The sequence below is a fragment of the Lepidochelys olivacea genome, assembly GCF_965140295.1.
Source record: "Lepidochelys olivacea isolate rLepOli2 genome assembly, chromosome: 10".
In the NCBI taxonomy this organism is placed as follows: Eukaryota; Metazoa; Chordata; order Testudines; family Cheloniidae; genus Lepidochelys; species Lepidochelys olivacea.
In genome coordinates, this window is record NC_140420.1 from 60,532,120 (window position 1) to 60,552,745 (window position 20,626).

General features: G+C 37.7%; 2 protein-coding genes across 6 annotated transcripts in view; one reads left to right on the forward strand and one right to left on the reverse strand.

Moving 5' to 3' along the window:
- Positions 1-13,528, forward strand: part of DNAAF4 (dynein axonemal assembly factor 4) — a 36,922-nt gene extending 23,394 nt beyond the window's left edge. For 2 of the 5 annotated variants that reach the window (XM_084640736.1, XM_084640738.1), the window contains 8 exons: positions 2,370-2,517; positions 3,997-4,130; positions 5,541-5,781; positions 6,632-6,777; positions 8,298-8,407; positions 9,564-9,717; positions 10,791-10,896; positions 12,512-12,793. In XM_084640736.1, coding sequence (XP_084496862.1) covers positions 2,370-2,517; positions 3,997-4,130; positions 5,541-5,781; positions 6,632-6,777; positions 8,298-8,407; positions 9,564-9,717; positions 10,791-10,896; positions 12,512-12,621 — 1,149 coding nt within the window. In that variant the 3' untranslated portion in view covers positions 12,622-12,793. Of the gene's footprint in view, positions 1-2,369; positions 2,518-3,996; positions 4,131-5,540; positions 5,785-6,631; positions 6,778-8,297; positions 8,408-9,563; positions 9,718-10,790; positions 10,897-12,511 lie in introns of those variants that run through there. The other 3 variants (XM_084640735.1, XM_084640737.1, XR_014713246.1) reach the window with 3 other exon arrangements.
- Positions 13,529-16,577: 3,049 nt separating this feature from the next.
- Positions 16,578-18,858, reverse strand: PIERCE2 (piercer of microtubule wall 2; the record flags this gene model as incomplete). Its single annotated transcript, XM_084640739.1, has 2 exons — positions 16,578-17,139; positions 18,676-18,858. The coding sequence occupies 2 exons, from the start codon at positions 18,856-18,858 to the stop codon at positions 16,777-16,779; spliced, it is 546 nt and encodes a 181-aa protein (XP_084496865.1). The 3' UTR covers positions 16,578-16,776.
- Positions 18,859-20,626: the final 1,768 nt, after the last annotated feature.

Genomic DNA, 20,626 nt, shown 5'->3' on the forward strand with positions numbered 1-20,626 from the left:
CAGGGTTTTGTCACTGATGCTCTTCAACCTGTGCCACCAGCCGAGCAACCCTTTAAGAGAGTTGAAAGGGATTTGCAGGGAAAGGTTGACTACAATTCGTTAAAGCAGGAAGGAGAGGCCTTCAGATTTACTGCTTAAAGGTGGTAGATGTCTCTCAGGCACAGTGTTTTGTTGTTCTTCAGGACAGACACATGGTTCTGCGACCACCATGTGTGTATGTGGATGCTAGTTGGCAGATACAGAAATTAACCTTTGGGAGCTATGATGCATCTGAGGAAGTGAGCTGTAGCTCACGAAAGCTTATGCTCTAATAAATTGGTTAGTCTCTAAGGTGCCACAAGTCCTCCTTTTCTTTTTGCGAATACAGACTAACACGGCTGCTACTCTGAAACATGTTGATTTATGTTACAAATATGCACAGGTGAAAGTAAACTGGTATGCCCCGGTACGGTGTACCAGTAAGAGCCGGTGCGCCGTACTGGGACCGGCTTTCCTAGACGACAATTTAAAGCCCTGGGGTAGTGGCGGTGGGGCTGCGGTGGGGATTTAAAGGGCCCCGGAGCTCCAGCCGCCACTACCGCCCCGGGCCTTTAAATCTCTGCCGGAGCCCTGCTGCCGAAGCCCTGAGGTAGCGGCGGCGGGGCTCAAGAGTGGATTTAAAGGGCTGGGGCGGTAACGCAGCTGGAGCCTTGGGGCCCTTTAAATCCCTGACAGAGCCCGGCCGCAGCTACCCCAGGGCTCGGGCAGCAGGGCTCAGGCGGGGATTTAAAGGGCTCGGGGCTCTGTCAGCCGTTACCACAGCGGAGCCCCAGACCCTTTAAAGCTCTACCTGAGCCCAGAGCCCTGGGGTAGTGGTGGCAGCCGGGAGCCCCCGGGGCTCTTCAGTGATTTAAAGGGCCCCGAGCTCCGCTGCGGTAGCAGCAGCTGGAGCCCTGGGCCCTTTAAATCACCCCCGAACCCTGGAGTTCCCAGCCACCCCTGCAGCTGGTAGCTCGGGGATGATTTAAAGGGCCCTGGGCTCCCAGCTGCCACTACTACAGCTGGAGCCTGGCCCTTTAAATCTTGATTTAAAGGGCCCCGGGGATTTAAGGTCCTGCCTCTTTCGGTTAAGGCCACGCCCCCTGCTCAGGTCTCTGGCCTATGGGTAAGTCCTCTAACTTACTTTCACCCCTGCAAATATGGCATATTATGTACATAAATGAATGAATTAGACAAGGGAAAAGTGATAGAGAGTTGTTTGTTTTGTTTTGTATTCCCCAAACAAACTACAATTTAGTGGGGAGTAAACCATTTAAAAACTAAATATTGATTCGTAATATAACAGTATTCTTGTTAAACTGACCTATGATAGGTGACTGGGGAAATATTCTTTAGCCACCACTGCTGCTTTATCACACTTTAACTACATGAAGCAATTTTCTGTGGTTATACTTTATCTCCTACTTTCTCTTTATATTATTGATTTAAAATCAGATATAGGGTAGACTCAGGATTTTAAGCCAAACTCCATCCGTCAATGATTTGTAATCCATTGGTCAAATTTCCCACTCATTTACAGCTCCGCAACCCTGTGGCTTGCACAAGAAAAAACGAGGGCAGATTCTGGCACCTTTGAAGAGATTTTCAATCACTGGGTGTTAGGCACTTAACTCCTACTGGAAGCCTTTTAATGGAAGTTGGGCATCAAGCTGTCTTTTATGCCTTTGAAAAGTTTCCTTTACTGTAACAAGAAGAAAAAATACAACATTGTAATCAATGCAATAATTATTGGGAAATTGTGCATACACTTTTAGTTTGTATTAAACTAAATCTTTTTCTTAAAAAGTACTTGTCAGTGTCCCGTGTTTCTCATTGTACTTTGCTGGGTGGTTTTTTTCACATGATTGCACTTTTTGTGACTACAGTATATGTAATGGAAATTGTCAAGCTGCAACTAGTGTTCCAAAGTAGTATATTTTATTACTTATTATTAGTTTTTGGTATTGGTTAATACTATAAGCATTTGCAAGCAAATAATAATTTGCATTATCACTGCAGCTCTAATTCTTTCAATGTTGTTTGGCATTTCACACTGTATACTAGAATTGGGACTCATTTATAAATGTTAATTTTATTTTAATATTTTAATGAGATGGTTAAGCTACTGTAAATGATCTCTTCTACTGCAAATTACAGTCTAGTTAGTGGAGTCTCTCTCACTCACCAGCTTTTATGATTTTCTTGGTTTATTATGAGAAAACATTTGCTAACTATTTAAAATATATGTTGGGGATTTATTATTTAGCCACAATCTTATTAAAAATTTTATTTAATGAAACACTTTTAAAATAAATACGCATGTATATTTATTTGCTATTTACATTTTATAGGTAAATGTTCCTCCATTTTTATTTGAAGCCATTCTGTATGCTCCTATTGATGACACTAGTAGTACAGCAAAGATCAGAAATGAGACCATTTTCTTCACTTTATATAAAAAAGAAGTGGCCATGTGGGAATCCCTGGTTATGGAAAACGGTAAGTTGTCTACTGTGGAACATAGATGGACTATTTAAAAGACAGGCAAAAACATACCAAACCCTTTCCCTGCAAGAATTCATAGGTACATGAAGTAGCACATTGTAGTTTTTTTCTTTGTAACAAAGCTCATGCATTTCTTCTCTCTCCAACCTCAAGCTCTAGTTGAACAGAGTAGCAGAAACACATACACACAACAGCAAATATTAACCTAGAAAATCAAAGTTCAAAGAACCTTAACTCTGCCTCATTAGCAACCCTTTGAGAAGAACCAGAAACTTAGGCAATGTGAGGCTGTAGCTAACACACAAGTTACTTCCAAATGTAAGAACACATTTTATTGGATTGATTTATTCTTAATGCTAGAGAGTGATTCCTCACTGACATTTCAACTGAAACCTTTCAGTTTCATCACAAATACTAATGACTTTGGGATTATGAAGAGCCATTTGAACTCCTCAGCAGTATACAAACTTGCTTTTGGGATAAATAACAGCAAACTTTCTGCCCTGATCTCCAAACAAACTTTTGCTTCCAAATGTATAAGTATTGTTTGAAATTTCTGGTTTATTGTATTTAAAATTGCCATAAATAGTCCATAGCTACACAAACAAATCTAAGACCAGAAGTGACTATGTGTCAAGTGTATGGAGCTTTGGAAAGGCAAAGGATCACATTTGATGTTTGAGATGTGTATAAAGCTAATATCCTACAGATGACTGCGGACTTAAGGAAAATAAATCTGAGCTTTCAAAACTCATTTTTGTAAGGTTACCTCTTATATAGTAAGTGTGGAAGTATATGTTGTGTGAAACATGGAATGTTGGCAATGGCATGGGGCAAAGTAAAGGTTGTTTGGGTGACTTCAGCTGTGCATGTCCATATTTTCCAGCTCTTGGGGAAGATAATGTTTATGAATCGTTTTGGGGGAGAGGAATATATGGGTGTGTTCGAAGAAAACTACTGGGTTTTCTTTCTTTTTTTTTTTCTCTCCCTGAAATACCAGGAACCTTAGATTATACAGATAGATAGCTATCTCATTTCATCATTTTCTGTTACTGCTGATTGCTTCCTTTTTGCATTACAGTTATGTTTGACAATGAAAATAAATTAGCTTAACTTTTGTTATAGTTGCTTTCTGTGTCTTGTACTGTGCAATGTTTGGATAGCAAGCTCTGTAGAGGAATATTTAAATCCAAACCAAATTATTCTTTGTGAGAATTAAAAAGAAAAACGAAACATTTCTACAGATTATAGGTCTTGTCGAACCTTATTATAAAACATAGTAGTTGTGTTTAAGTGTAGTTTATATTGTCCCTTTTAAAGATGTGATTAACAGAAGGTTGTATTGTGCACCTGGGTGGGCTACATTTTTGCCACTCTGTCTCAGATACAATAATGAGAGAAATTCTCTTGTCCTGTACACAATGAATAACACATGAACCTCAGTCTTAAATTTCTCAAATGATTTTCTTTCAGGTGACAAAGAGAAAATGCAGAGAATAAGGGAGAATGCTATAATAAAAGCCCAAGAGAAGGCAGATGAAGAGGAAAAATCAAAAGCTGTTACAAAACGAGAACATAAAAAATATGCTCTGGAGGCCACAATGAAGGTAAATTTATATGCGACTTTACAATAATTAAATACAAGAAATATAATCTTACATAATTTCCAACTAACCTGACAGGTTTGGGGTTAAATATGCTGTTTAAAAATATCTTTTCTAAAGTAGTCATCTTTATTAAAGTGGCAGGAGAATTTGCATAACTCTTAATTCCTCATTTACTTTTAGTTTGGGTATATCCATATAGAGGAAAACAGTTGTGAAAAAATTTGGACTGTTAACACATTAATTATAAACTGACTTTTTTTTTTTTTTGGTGAGATCAGGCAGGTGTTGGTATCTAAAGGGAGATTAGGATTGCAATAATTTGGCACAAAAGGTAAGGTGAGCTCTATATATGGATTAAGCAATGTAGACTCTAAGAAATATTTTATTCACCTTCGTTCTGGAATATAAAATTTGTGGTATGCAGCTTTTGCGCTACGGCTGATCCTTAGTCACCTACCTCTGTTCTACAATGCTTTCACTCACAAAAAACGGTAACTTTTATATTCCTTTATTTGCACCAAATTGCTTTTCTGCATACCTCATGAAATGACCATTTATGTTAACTTTTTTTGTTGTTAAGATATTCATAAAATGCAAGAGGACTGTCAAAACTTCATAGCTTTTAAAAATATAACAAGCAGAATCTTAGAGCTTTCAAGATTGCATATGCAGGAATCACTTTCAGCGTCGGGCAAATGGAGTTATTTCTTGAGTAGACATGTGTTAGCTATTCTACATGAGCATCTAAGTTTCAGGAGAAGTGGGAAATTAAGAATAATGTATTCAAATGAAACTGTATATTTTACAGCTCTAAATTTCCCTGAGATACTGAGCTGAAATGTAGCTAGGATACTGGGGTAGAACCCTTACTCTCTTGAATAGTGCCATAGGATCTTTTGTAAGCAGAAGTGGTCAGAGACTCCATCAGAAGGGTGTAGCAGCTCCAGTAGCAAAGTATTCCTAAGTATCATGCTGGAGGAGTGGTCCATTACTGAATCGAAGGAAAGAATGTTACATGCTAAGCTTCTACATAGTCTTGGTGAGTCTCCCACCAAGTACTATAAAGCAGCCCAAAGTGCTAAGAAAAATGTAGTTTCCTCAGAATAAAACAACTCAATAAGCATCACACTTTCCTAAATTTTCCTAAGCCTGCCCCTCTAATAGTGATATTAAAATAGCTTGAGGCATATGTTTTTCAAGCTCTGTGAGTTATTTTACGTATTAATACGTATAAGCCAATCAGTTTCCTCCTTTTCCAACTATTTGTCTAGAATCCTTCAATTCTGTATATAATGTCACATATTAATAATAGTGCTGTGTAGAATTGGGAAGATACTTATGCACTCTCATTTCTGTTCTGCTCATTTTCACCAAACGTTACGTGTTCTGATAGTTCTGCAATTCAAACAGCTAGAAGAAACGGAGAGAAAGAGAATTGAAAATCTGAAAGAGGAGGAGCGAAAGAAGGTCACTGAGGAGCTGGAGAGATGGAAAGAAAAGCAGAGAAATGAGGAGAAACAAAGAAGGATACAAAGAGAAGAGGAAATGCGCAGAGAAAGGAAACTAATAGAGGAGAAGAAAAAGCAAGAAATAAATAAAGCTAAAACTCTAAATGCAGGAACTTCCAAGACTAGAAGTATATCTACAAGAGGTGGTATTTGTGGAATAAAGTTTTACCTTTTTTATAACCTATATACTATGTTTGTGGTATTAAAAATTCAATTCTTAAACCTTTCTAGGCGTTTCTGGTATGTTCTACCTTCATATCTAGGTACTGTACTGAACTACTTATTTTTCTTTTTGACTCCAGTTGGTTTAGTCTCTTGTTTACTTGCTGTCAATGTATTGAGTCACACGTAAGGGGAGATTTTGGTTCTTAGCATTTTTTTTTTACCCTTTCTTTCCTTCCGAGCCCCTCAACATAATACTTCATTGCAAATAATACCATTCCATTAAATGCTGCTTCTTAATGCTAATTAATTAGTGATTTCTGTGCACTCCTAAACCACAGAAGTATTGGATTAAAAAAACCTTCTCTCTCATGGAACATAGCTACCAAGTTCCTAATAAAAGCGGAAATGCCCCAAAATGTTACATGATATTCAGTGTAAAATATACTGCAAAATGATTGGGTGACTTCTGCATATAGCCTTCAGTGTAAGCCCCCATTTTCCAAACCTCAAATCTGTCCCTGTATCTGAAATTCATATGAAAACCAAAACTGATTTATATGAAACTCAAATTTTACAGAGGTTTTGTACATCCTACAGGAATTGTACATACTGTGAGTTTACTGTGTATGGCGATATAACCAACTTGCATAAAAAAGTGTGATTTTAATGTGTTTAGAGCTATTCCTTCAGGACACAAAACAGAAAAACTTGAGGTGCACTTCTACTTTATAAAACTGTAAATTAGGTCTACTTGAAAATATGATGGGGAAAGGAGAAAATGGAAAAATAAATTTGCTTTCTTCTGTTGTTCTACTTCTATCTTTGCAGCTTGTAGTTCTGAAAATATATTTTCAGGGAAGTTAAAAGAAGAATCTTTCCCTGCTCCTCGATCTGCTGGTACTATTAAAATTAGTTTCACATCTCGAGTGTTTCCTACAGCTCTCAGAGAATCCCGAGTAGCAGAAGAGGAAGAGGTAAGGATATTTTTCCATTTTGTGAGGGTGCTCTCACTGCACTCAGAGGTGCTTGTAGTGCTATTCATTCATGTGGCCAACTACAGTCCTATAGGAATGGGTCTTCGATTGCTTTACTAAACCAAGCAGGGAAGCTCACATTTTGGTAGTAATACTGTTGGAAATAGAAGTTACAATGTGGAAGTCTTATTCTTGACATGAGACTGATACATCTTTACCAATCTTCCTGTCATTTCATGAAGTCATATGTACTTCTCATTTATTTTCCTTTGTTGAAATTAGTTTAAACTAGAGATATTGTGAGCCATTGAAATGGTCACTTCTAATTTAACCGAGATACAAATATATTCTCTTCTATACTTATGTGGAGTAGTGGTCATCCACCTTTAACTTAAGAAAGCTATATCCCTTATTAAGCAATTCCTGTGGTTGTAGAGTGCTGAGCATTGCTTTGGTCCTTCCTGTCATCCTTTATATATTTCTTTGAGTCCTGTATTTTCTATCGATTTTCCTACTGAATATGTACAGGTTGCTAAGTTAGTTTGAAAAGTAAACTATTCTATATCACTGATCACACTTTTCATCACGGATAAACTGCAAATAGGAACCTTGGTTGTACTGTGTAATATGACTATTATGGCAGGGAAGACAGGACTATAAATTGAAGTAATTGAAATAATTTATATTAAATGTTGGTCTGGAAAAACAGTCACATTATTTCTTGAAATTGTATTTTTAAAAGAAACATAACGGTACCAAGTTATTGTAATCACCTTGAATATGTACTATAAGTAAGGCCCTACTTAATTTGTGATATTGCAGAAATTGTGGATCCCACAATATTTGGCTTCAACTGCAATTTCGACAGCAGGAGCCCGACCATACAGGAGGCTGACAGTGGGAGCCCCTGTTCTCAGTCCTGGATGGCAGCTGAAAAGACACCAGTTTCCCACTGATTCTTCAATCTTATTTATGTGTAATATTAAAAGAAATGTTTCCAACTAAATCACTATTCACCTAAGATGTGATTGTTCAGATTTACAGAAATAGCTTGTTTTTATTTTAAACAGTTTTAAAGAATTATACGTTTATACTTGAATTCCATACCAAATTTCACTTCACATACAAGGATGAAATGCATTCTATAAATTCTATCCTCTTGTGGGGTTAAGATCAAACTAGATTATGACATTTTTTGGTCTAAATTCACAATCTGTTCTTTGGGACTCTGTTGGATGAGCATTGATACATTCTTCTTTGTAATCACAATAAACAAAAAACAGTTTAGTAGTCAGGCAGTACTGCACCCTTACTGCTCATTTAGAAACAAAATATATGGGAAAACTTAGAGCTTTTCTGATCTTGAATCAACAGCTAGGTGTTTCTACTAAAAATGGGGTAAAGAAATATTTCCTCAATAAGTAAGTGAAAGGATGAAAGCAAAATGAAAACCTAAATCTCAAAAAGTAAATCAAACAAACAAAATGCTAACACGTTGCACACACATCTTCCTACCACAGTGGCTGCATAAGCAAGCAGAGGCTCGTAGAGCAATGAATGCTAATTTTTCTGAGCTGAAGGATTTAAATGAGGAGGAGAAGAACCCAGACTGGTTGAAGGACAAAGGAAAGTGAGTTAAACTCATTCCAAGATATGACTACAAGCATGTATCAGAAACATAACTACCGAATACATTATTTTTTGGAAGTTAAATGCTGATTCCGTTTTTTAGTGTAGAAAATTTTTAGTTTGTATGTTATCTTTCCATGCAGAATTTTATTTTCCATCATTTTCACTGGACGATTTACAAATAATGTATACACCACATCTTTGAGTTCCAGGAAAAATGCCTTATAGTGAGCCTGTGGCTTAGGGGATAGTGCACTGGATTGGACTCGGAAGACTGCTCTGCCACAGGCTTGCGAGGTCACTGGCCTGCTTAGGCAAATCGTTTCCCTCCCTGTGTCCATGTGTAAAATGGGAATAATGATGCTGACCTCCTTTGTAAAACTCTGCAAACTATCGATAAAAAGTGCTATATAACAACTAGATGGTATATTAATATTATTGTTATAATATGAGAAGCTCAATCTGTTTAGTTTATTTAAGAGAAGGTTAAGAGGGGACTTGATCATAATCTATAAGTACCTACATGGGGAAGAGATTCCTAATAGCAGATGGCTCTCTAATCATGCAAAAAAGATCCAATGGTTGGAAGCAGATGCTGACAAATTCAGACTGGACGTAAATTGCAAATTTTTAACAGGGAGGGTAATTAATCATTGGAACAATGTACCTAGTGATGTGGTGGGTTCTCGATCACTTGAAGTCTTTTAAATCAAGACTGGATATCTGTGTAAAAGATACGATAAAGCCCAAATAGAAGTTATCAACTTGATGCAGGAATTACTGGGTGGGAGTCTATCGCCTCTGTTATTCAGGAGTTTAGATTAGGTGATCGTTATCTGAGAAAAGTCTGGCATTAACGTCTATTAATTGTCTGCACCATATCCATGGAAATATGATCTGCTTTTCCTGTTCTTCAGTGCTGTGTTACCTTACTTTGTCTTAAACTTTTGCCAACCTGGCTGCCAGCATGAAGTTTGAGTAGACTGCATCTACATTGTTTATTATGTCATCCAAAATGTCATAAATGATCAGTTTTTAATGTTTTTTTTTAACTTGTTTGAAATTGTTAATTTAGTCCAAATTGTTTACAGTAGATAGGCATTCTGTATTGTATTATGTTTTCCTTGTTTAAAATGTACTTTTTATTATGTTTTCAGCAAAATGTTTGCCACAGGAAACTATCTTGCAGCTGTAAATGCTTATAACCTGGCAATTCTGTTAAATAATAAGATTCCAGTACTGTATCTGAATCGTGCTGCTTGTCACCTTAAATTGAGAAACTTGCACAAGACCATTGAAGATTCATCTAAGGTATACATATATTACACACAAAGTAGATTTTTATAGTTAATCTCCGTATAACATGGATATGATATTAAACTAACATATAGCTAATTTTTCTGTCAAGCAAGAATGTAAATACTTATGGACACTATATAACAGCTTAAGTTTGATACACAGACAATGATGTATCAACATTTTGGATTGTTCAGCCCTAATGATAAATAAAATGACTATTAAAGGGTTGGATTAAAGGAGAAATGATTGGCTAATGATGGTTTCAAAATTTTGTGTTCATGCAGTATAATCTAACAAGTTGGGACTTGATAGTACAGTAACTATATTTTTAATAAAATAGTGCCCATCAAGAAAAGAACATAAACAGATATACTTACTCTTTTAAAAAAGCTTTTAGTGACAAAGGTTTATAGAATATACCCACATAAATTTCATAATCTGTCTTTCGTTCTGCACTTAGTATGAAGAATTAAAAAAAAACAAACCCAACAATAATCCAAAAGATTCTCTTAAAAGATTGCTGGAATGTCTCAATATTTGATCAACCACTGCTTGTGGAAAGACCGAAAATCTCTATGTTCTGTTTTCTAATAGTGCTTCAGCACAATTTGTACTGTGTTTTTACTTAGTTTACTAAAAAAATAAAAAAACTCATTACCTGACACACATGGATATTTTGAAAAAAATGGGTCCCAAAATCTTTGCTTGAACTAAGCACTCCATGAGGCTCTAAACTTATTTCTCCTAGTAACTGTAGTAATGAGATTAATATTTTGTTTGGAGCACTATTTGTGATATTGGACTATGATAATGGAATATATTTGCTGTTTACAAATAATCATTAACACTTTATGCACCAACCTAAGATCCAGATTCCCTACTGTGGGACAGTTTACACTTTTAAAACTGCACTTGCGTTTTCGCACCTGCAAACAAATTGTGAATGCAAATCATAGTGGTTACACCACAAACCAGGTAATTTAAATGAGAATGCAGATTTTTGTGGGTGCATGTGTATCTGCAAATGGGAGGTTAGGCCACAGAAAATCTGTCTCTAAATATCTTGGATATTTTTATTTGTAAAGGCACTAGAATTACTGATACCACCTGTTTCAGACAATGCTGATGCTAGAGTGAAAGCTTATGTGAGGCGTGGGACAGCATTTTGTCAGCTGGAGTTGTATGCTGAAGGTAAGAATTCAGGCTCTGAGTCTGCAAACTCTTATGTATGTGTTTAAAATTACATGACTGTAATCCCATTAGGATCAATGGGCTACTCATATGCTTAAATCTTTTCAGTATTGGGGCCATAATGTTTAAAGAACTTCTGTTTTATTGCTGAGATACATATATGTATAGTATGAAAAAACATACAGTTACAGTTTATATATCACAAAAAGTGAAAAATCTTAAACTCCCAAATTTTTCCAAAGACGTAAAAATATAAACTGTAAATATTTTCTTATGAAGTCATCAGAAACAAGTCTTTTTAAAACATTATTTTTATTCTGAAATGTATAAATTTTTGACAGGTAAAATATTTTCCCCTGTATTTGTTAGAAAATCTGTAATAATGGTGCGTATCTATCGAGCTTTCTAATAATATACCATTCTTATCTCACAAGGCAAAGTTAAAAATGAGAGAGAAGGTATGAGGTAAATTTTTTAAATGCCACTATTTAAACTTGTATTTTTTTCCCTCTACTCTGGTCATGTCCTCTCCTTTTGAATCACTTTGTTGGCTTTTCTCCTGCTGTTTCATATCCAGTTTGAGACTATATAAACCTTTTCACCTCTTACATTTGTTTTATAATTTCTTATTCCCCCTTGCACTCATTATGGCTTTTCAGACTACTCTATTCACAGGTTATGGCTTTGTCCGCACTAGCAATTCTGTCGGTAAAACTTTTGTCAGTCAGGAGTTTGAAAAAACACCCCCCTGACCGACGTACGTTTCACCAACAAAAGTGCTGGTGTGGACATTGCAATGTTGCTAACGCCGCTTGTTGGCGGGTGGTTTAACTGTGCTGTCAGGAGAGCTCTCTCCTGCCGGCAAAGAGCGGCTATACTGGAAACCTTACGGCAGCACAGTTGTAGCGTTACAACTGTACCTCTGTAAGGTCCATAGTATAGACATAGCCTTAGTTTTCTTCTTGCATTCTCAGCTTCATGCCTTCCTACATCCTTTTTCTCCTCTTCAGAATCCACTTCTTCCAGAAATCTTTCTTATTTTCTTCTCATCAGTATTCACTGCATCATTGCTTATCTGAACAGTACATGTGTCTATTCTAATTTAAACCCCAATCCTGCAATCGAATCCATGTGGTTGGACTTAGTGCCTGTGTGCGTACCTAATAACTTCAGTGGAGTACCACAGAGACTCAAGTCTCTGTCTGTGCAGATCCATTTGCAGGTTTGAGGCCTTAGGCTGCAGGCTTTTTAGGGCAAAGATGTGACAAAGTGAGTTTGCAAGGCACCATGTAAATATATAAAAGGTTCTGTTTGTGTTTTAGAATAATGTTGTAAGTTTTAATAATAGTTTAAGATTTTAATATAACTGTGTGATATTTCCATTAGAAACCATTGTTAGTCTTATGAAATTATTAAATTAACTTTGGGCTGTATGAAAATATTTAAGACCATATTTTGTTCTGCTCCAAATCCCATTCAGTAAAATTATCTGAAACTCAAGCTGCCCTACCTTTACTTGCATATAACTTAGGGAAAGTTACTTCCAACTAGCTGTTAAAAAGTATAAATACTGTTGTATATAGGATTAATAATCTGCTTGCTGTATTAATATTAGGTCTCCAGGATTATGAAGCTGCTCTCAAGATCGATCCTACAAATAAAACTTTAGAACAAGATGCTGAGAAGATTGAACATATGATTCATGGAACTGCACAAGATTCTTAACAAAGGCTAGAATCAGCATGGTGGTGTATTTAACAGGTTGGAATCTGGAAAACCCTTATTTCAAATTCTGCCTGAGCCAGTGAAGTCACCAGACATTTTTGTTCTGCGCTCATCCCAATTATAAAATTGGGTAAAAGAGAAGATACTTCTCATAAGAACTACTATAACTTGGGTAAATATAGTGCAGAAAGAGAAGTAAATAATACACATTTTATTTTCTTACCTGTTTCCGAAATTGTCATTTGTTTTTTTTTATGAAATATTGGCTAGCCTGAATAACAGAACATACTTTACTATATTTAATTTCAAATCTGTTATTAAGTAAACAAATGTAGTCTCATGGATTTTTAAAACAACTTCAGTGGTTAGTCAACATTATTAACTATGTTCATAGTTCTGCTACCAAAGTTAAAGTGCTAATGTAGAAAGGAACAGCCATCAGAACTGTTGTGGAATCAGAAGTCATCCAATTAGAAATATTTCACATAGGACTAGAAATTAAATAATGCTCATATTGTATACGAATTTGCCCAAACAAACAACCCTAAAACACTTCCTTAAAAAACTGGAGCCAAAATATTCAAATATGATGCGGTGAACTTTAAAGGCCTGATTTTTCAGTTGCTCAGCACTAGCGGCTCCCATTGAAGACAAAGTTTTCAAAACTTGGTGCCTCTCAAAATCAGGCTATGTATTTAGGTGTCTAATTTTGAATTTAGGTGCTTAATATCAGGCATACGACTTGGGAAATCTTGGTCTGGAGAAGGGTTAATATAATCTTTGTAAAATGCAGTGAAATGTTATTTGAGTATTAAGCAATGTATATTAAATGTTTCTAACCCATTCAAAAAGATTTGACATATATTGATTGAACTGACCGAACAGTTATGATGCAATTGTAATTTTGTCAGTAGTAATGCATTTTAAATGAAAAACAGCAAGCCTGCTGTTGGCTAAATACATCTGTAAATCTCTTATTTCATAATGGCATTAATTTTGTTATAAAGTGTCCTATTAATGATCACTTAAACCTGCCAGAATCTTAAGGTACATCTACACAGCAATTAAGCACCTGCGGCTTGCCTGGGTCAGCTGACTTGGGGTTCCAGGGCTTGAGCTGTGGGGCTCTAAAATTGCTGTATAGATGTTTGGGCTTGGGTTGGAGCCTGGGCTCTGGGAGGAGATAAGTACATGTGGTTGTGGGATTGTTGTGGATAACAGGATAGGCGCTTACCTGGCCCTGTTTGAGACTAGGAAGCCCAACAAAATATGACTACCTTCCCAAACAAAACCAAGTTGGGCAGCCCTAGAGATGAGGAAAAGAGGAGAAGCTGAGAACCAATAACCAGTTGTGGATCCCTGATTCTCCTCCAGCCCCAAAGCAGGTTAGAACAGCCTGCAGGCTGCCTTAATTTGTGCCAACTGGTTACGGTCCCTAAAGACTACATCCCAGCTGGATATAGTGAGAACACATTGTTCTCAAGCCACTTTCTCCCTGCTCCTAACTTGCTCCTTTCTTCCCCAACGTGCTTCCATGCTGCAATGAGGAAAGTACTGAAGCAGGGGTTACACTTGTTCTATGTCCCATGGGGACTCTCTCATGCCTGGAGAATCCCTACAGGATATGTGAATGGTTTCTGCTCCCTTAATGCCATCTGCATTGCCTAAATGGAGTGGAACAGGTCAGAGAATCTGCCCTCAAAGTACTGATTGTGGTCCTTTGACTTTTTTGAACTAAAGCTTGGCCCTTAGGCTGAAAAAATTGGACCCTACTGGATTTGTTAATGTGGTCTGGGATACAGTTCTACTTATTTTAAACTTTTGACTGTTATTTCTGAGTATGCTTGGCATTGATGGTGAACAGCTATGATGCAGTACTTGATCTAATTCTGAATTTCTTTCTTAGGTTACTAATTTGTTCCTGATTTGACAATTTGTAAGTAATTAGTAAAATAGATAACTGCTAGAGATGTTATTTCTTTGGTATTCATGGTTGCTAAGCAGGTATCAAAAAACATTTTCTAAAGTGTTTAATACTCCATCAGCTCACAGCTGTAGTTTGCATTTTTGCACTGAATGAATGTAGTGGTCAAGCACTCTGGACTTGGGTTGGAGCCTGGGCTCTGGGAGGAGATAAGTACATGTGGTTATGGGAATGTTGGGGATAGCAGGATAGGAGCTTGACTGGCCCTGTTTGAGACTAGGGAGCACCAACAAAATGTGACTACCTTCCCGAACAAAACCAAGTTGGGCAGCCCTAGAGATGAGGAAAAGAGGAGAAGTTGCATTGCCCAAATGGAGTGGAACAGGGCAGAGAATCTGCCCCCAGAGTACTGATTGTGGCCCTTTGACTTTTTTGAACTAAAGCTTGGCCCTTAGGCTGAAAAAATTGGACCTTACTGGCTTTGTTAATGTGGTCTGGGATACAGTTATACTTATTTTAAACTTCTGTTATTTCTGAGTATGCTTGGCACTGATGGCGAACAGCTATGATGCAATACTTGATCTCATTCTGAATTTCTTAGGTTACTAATTTGTTCCTGATTTGACAATTAGGGAATTTCTGACACTCTGGGAATTTTATGCAAGAGGGCTCTACCATTCCTTAGAACCAGTTAGCAGACACTATATTATGCTCTCTTTAAGCATAGTGAAGCAGCTGTGCATAATGCCTCCCAGTGCTCCCTCTGTTTGTTATCCCTAATGCAGGGCTGTGATTAGCATTCACCCATTTTTGCTAAAATGTAATTTTTTGTTTCTCACTTATTCTGAATGCCTCTTCTTTGGGACCTAAAGACACAGTTACTGATGTTCACAAGATATTATCTGCCTGAAGTTTTCATTTATTCTTTGTGTGTTTTCCTCTGAGCTGTCTGTTCCATGCAGTGAATGTTTTATTCCAGAGCATGTGATTTATACTTAATCTTCTGTTCAGACTATATTTTACACATGAGGACAAAATGAACCATTCTTGCATAAAATTCCTAACCCAACTTTTAGCTGCCCTCAACCCAATCTCTATATTTGTGCCATCAAAACCCCTATTTATCAAGCAAACACGTGTGTACCTAACAAAGATTTGTGTGACTGAATTCCCATTTACCTACTGCTAAAAATATGGTCAAATATAGATGTTCAGTTACTTTTGTTTTCATATTTATGCACCCTTCAGTCTAAATTAGTATTTTAAGGTGCGTATTGTAACAGTGCCTATAGATTAAAACATTTGTCTCACATGCAGACCTCAAAGGGCTGTACATGGGGAAAACTACATTGATAAGAATAGATGGCATCCCCCCTTCAGCAACTCAGAGGCAGTGTGCACAGCTTGATTTTGGACACTACATTACAGCCAGTAGGTTGGCTGCAAACTGTTGTATCACCTCCCTTATACTTGCATTGTGTTCTAGTTGATCAGTGTGTTTATCAGATCCACTGGCTGTTATCCTGACCTATGCAAAATACTTTCCCCATGTTTTGTGCAGAAAGTTTACCACTGAACCTCTTCTCCATGCAGAACTGTATAGTCCCAACTCCACTTTATGCAAAAAAGGTTGGGAAGAGCTTTAAGGTTTTGACTTTCCTCAACTGTGGAAGGAGTTGTAGAATTTGTCTCTGCGTAAGTTGCACAGTACAAATTCTAAGACTGAAGCAGAGCACAAACCTGTTAAAGGACAACCTACTCACATCAAAATTATATTGAGACAAATTCTGCACTCACTTACCCTATTGGCTTCCTTGGGGTTGCAGGTGGTGGAAATATTGGCAGGATTTGATTTAAAAAAAAAAAAAAAAAAGTCTGGCCTTGTAACACGGGATCTGACACTTGTTTTGAACATTAATCTCAAAGATCTATCCTCTTAAGTGAATTTCTGTTGCACTTAGCTCTTTAATGTACAAGAAGTGTTGTGTTTAACACATTCATTTAAAGAGAGATACTTTATTCATGTATGGGTTGATGCATAGAAATGTATTAACAAATACTCACTTAAAATCCTGTTTACTACAATGATCAAAAAAGTGTTTTACTGTAATACGTATTGCCACTTTACTCCCAAAATGGACAACAAAAATAACAGTCCTGCATTTTGTTTTCCCAAAACTAAAATGAGTAGTATTTCAGTAAATATGTGAGAAAAGTAAGATAGTACAATTTTACAGAGTATGCTGCATATTTGGGTAGTCATATACCCTACTTCTGTCAATGGCAGTGTTTATATAATTATGTTGAGTCAAACCACAAATTAACAAATGTTTTGTAAATGTTTCATCTTGTGGATGGTAGGTACACGGTACCATTTGGGAGGTAGGTGGTATAGCACCATATTCACTTGAAGTTGTTTTAAACAGTAAAAGCTGAGGGTTTGTCAAGAAATTGTTGGTAGTGAGTGTCTTTGGGTCCAACATACAGGAAAACACAGGATTGCCAGGATTTGCACAGGAAGGCAGTTGAACAGATTTGATTTTCTCCGTGTGGGTACTTGATGGTAGCATCTCAGCAGAAGTCATTTTCTTTTCCTAAATAAGAGATAATTTTGATGAGTTTCTTCTCTTTATAAATAACAGGACAAAATTAATATTTCAGTTAGATTCATATTAAATCATTGTTTTTATTAAACAAACAGATATTAGGAATCTGATCACTACATAAGTATATTATTAGTTTAATTACTTGTGTATGGAAAGTAATGTGTTTCTTGCAGAAGAAAGCTGCAGGGGAAAAAAAGCCATGAAACTAAAAGGAATTTTTCCCAACTTTCACAGACTTTTGTTGTATGCTTCTGCAGTGCATTGTACAGGTCACTTACATATTATTCAGCTATTTACCTGGATCCAGTTACTTTAGTGGTGTGCTATTTTAAAGATGGTAAATAGGTAAGCTCCAGCAAAAAGTGGCACAATGAAAAGAGGGTTATGTAGCATGCGAAACCCATGCTTAGATTCAGACTCATTCTTTCACTCAAATTTATAATACCTTCTTAGTGGGTTAGATTTTTGGGAAGGAGGAATAATAATAACACAACATGTTACAGCTTCAGTATAATAATTCAGAAAGATTAATTTGCACAGGGGAAGGGGCTAAACAATGCTGCTTATATTTGTGGGAGAAGGGGCATTTTGCATAATTCTAAACGTTGTCCTAAAGTTTTACATTTATTTTTAAATGGCTTGATTCCAAGTAAGTGTAATTTTAGAGTAGTCTAGTAATTTACTGATACAATCCTCTGTGTAGGCACTGAAGTGAAGGAGCAGCTAATTCACATCTTTGTTTCTACTGTTTCTAGTTTTCTGTCAGTTTAGAAGGGCTGCATTTATAGTTTATATTGTGGAGGGCCTATTATATTGGAGGGGGGATAGAATTTTTTTTCAAATTAAATTTTAGAATGTGTGGAAAATTGCAGAGACCTGATAATCCTGGAATATTTTTTTTTAAAATACCATACCTTAGTCATATCCGTGGACATAAGTTTATTTGTGAAGGCTCCGTTCCACAGTAAAGAGTACTCCATAGAATTAAATAATCAGTAATTGTTCATTACTAACAATTATCAGATGTGACATGGTGACTATTGTCCTGGGTAGCCATTTGCTTGAATTATAGCATTCACTAAAGTTTAAATATATCTAGCATTAGTGTTCTTTACCGTTTCATAAAGAAAAAAAAATTGTAGATATCACTATGGAACATTGGGAAGAAATCTTTTCCCTTGAGACTGAAGGTTGGGTTCAGGTTCCATACACCAGTGGTTTTCAAACTTTTTTTCTGGCAATCCAGTTGAAGAGAATTGTTGATGCCCATGACGCAACGGAGCTGGGGATGAGGGGTTTGGGGTGTGGGAGTGGGCTGAGGCAGAGGGTTGGGGTGCAGGTATGAGGGCTGTGGAGTGGGGCTGGGAATGAGGGGTTCAGGATGTGGGAGGGGGCTCTGGAATGGGGCAGGGGGTTGGGGTGCGGGAGGGGGTCAGGGCTCTGGGCTGGGGGTGCAGGATCTAAGGTGGGGCCAGGGATGAGAGGTTTGGGGGGGCTGGCGCAGGGGTTGGGGCATGGGCTTACCTCCGATGGCTCCTGGTCAGCAGTGCAGCCGGGGTGCAGAGGCAGGCTTCCCGCCTGTCCTGGAACCGTGGACTGCGCAGCGCCCCGGAAGTGGCCAGCAGCAGGTCCGGCTCCTAGGCAGAGGCACATAAGCGGTTCCATACGGCTCTCGCCCTCAGGCGCTGCCCGCTGCCCCAGCTCCATTGCCCGGTTCCTGGCCAATGGGAGCGCGGAGCCGGTGCTTGGGCAGCATGCAGAGCTCTGTGGCCCCTCTGCCTGGGAGCCGGACCTGCTGCTGGCCGCTTCCGGGGTGCAGTGCAGTGTCAGAACAGGTAGGGATTACTAGTTTTTACTGGCCGGCTGCCAGCAAGGTGACCCAGTGCCTTGCATTCCAGGTCACAACCCAAAGTTTGAAAACTACTGCTATAGACCCTTTGTCTAATCCTATTCTGATTCTATAATTCGGAACTAGACAACTGCTAGACGTGGCAGTCCTTGGATGAGCTATTCTAACCAAGATCTGATGTGGCTGTCAAAGGTGAAAAGTTCCCTCATTTTTTCAAATATGGCATAAGATTGATGCCTTGCTGAGATTTCCAGCTTCACTAAAACAGTCTAATCTGTGTATGCATTACTGCTTGGCTCAAGACAGTGTGATGTGGAGGAGGAATGAGCACAAGGTCCAGCGTCAGGAGGCTTAATGCTGGTTCTGCTATTGCCTTGTGGCATGGCTTGAGCAAATCACTTCCTGTACTTTGTTGTGCTTCCTCATCTGTAAAATAGGGATATTAATGTTTACTCAACTATTTCACAGTGGTGTTGCAAAGATTAGGCCTTTTCTACACTCTTGAATATCCTTTATTGGAGACATTTTTTTATTTCAGAAGGTGGAGAAAGCTACTAGGGGAGAGGCTGTTCTAGATTTGATTTTGACAAATAGGGAAGAACTGGATGAGAATTTGAAAGTGAAAGGCAGTTTGTATGAAAGTGATCATGAAGTGGTAGAGTTCATGATTCTAAGGAATGGTAAGAGGGAGAACAGCAAAATAAAGACAATGGATTTCAAGAAGAGAGACTTTAGCAAACTCAGGGAGTTGGTAGGTAAGATCCCATGGGAAGCAAGACTAAGAGGAAAAACAATTGAAGACAGCTGGCAGTTTTTCAAAGAGACATTATTAAGGGCACAAAAGCAAACTATCCCACTGCATAGTAAAGATAGGCTTAACCAGGAGATCGTCAATGATCTAAAAATCAAAAAAGAGTCCTACAAAAAGTGGAAACTCGGTCAAATTACAAAGAATGAATATAAACAAATAACACAGGTATGTAGGGACAAAATTAGAAAGCCCAAGGCACAAAATGAGATCAAACTAGCTAGACACATAAAGGGTAACAAGAAAACATTCTAAAAATATATTAGAAGCAAGAGGAATATCAAGGACAGGGTAGGCCTCCTTACTCAATGGGGGGAGGGGGGTGGGACAATAACAGAAAATGTGGAAATGGTAGAGGTGCTTAATGACTTTTTTGTTTTGGTTTTCACCAAGAATGTTGGTGGTGACTGAATGTCTAACATGGTGAATACCAGTGAAAAGGAGGTAGGATCAGAAGAGACTAAAATAGGGAAAGAACAAGTTAAAAATTACTTGGATAAATTAGATGTCTTCAAGTCACCAGGGCCTGATGAAATGCATCCTAGAATACTCAAGGAGCTGACTGATGAGATATTTGAGCCATTAGCGATTATCTTTGAAAAGTCATGGAAGACGGGAGAGATTCCAGAAGACTGGAAAAGGGCAAATACAGTGCCCATCTATAAAAAGGGAAATAAGGACAACCCAGAGAATTACAGACCAGTCAGATAAACTTCTGTACCTGGAAAGATAATGGAGCAAATAATTAAGCAATCAGTTTACAAACATCTAGAAGATAATAAGGTGATAAGTAAAGGTCAGCATGGATTTATCAAGAA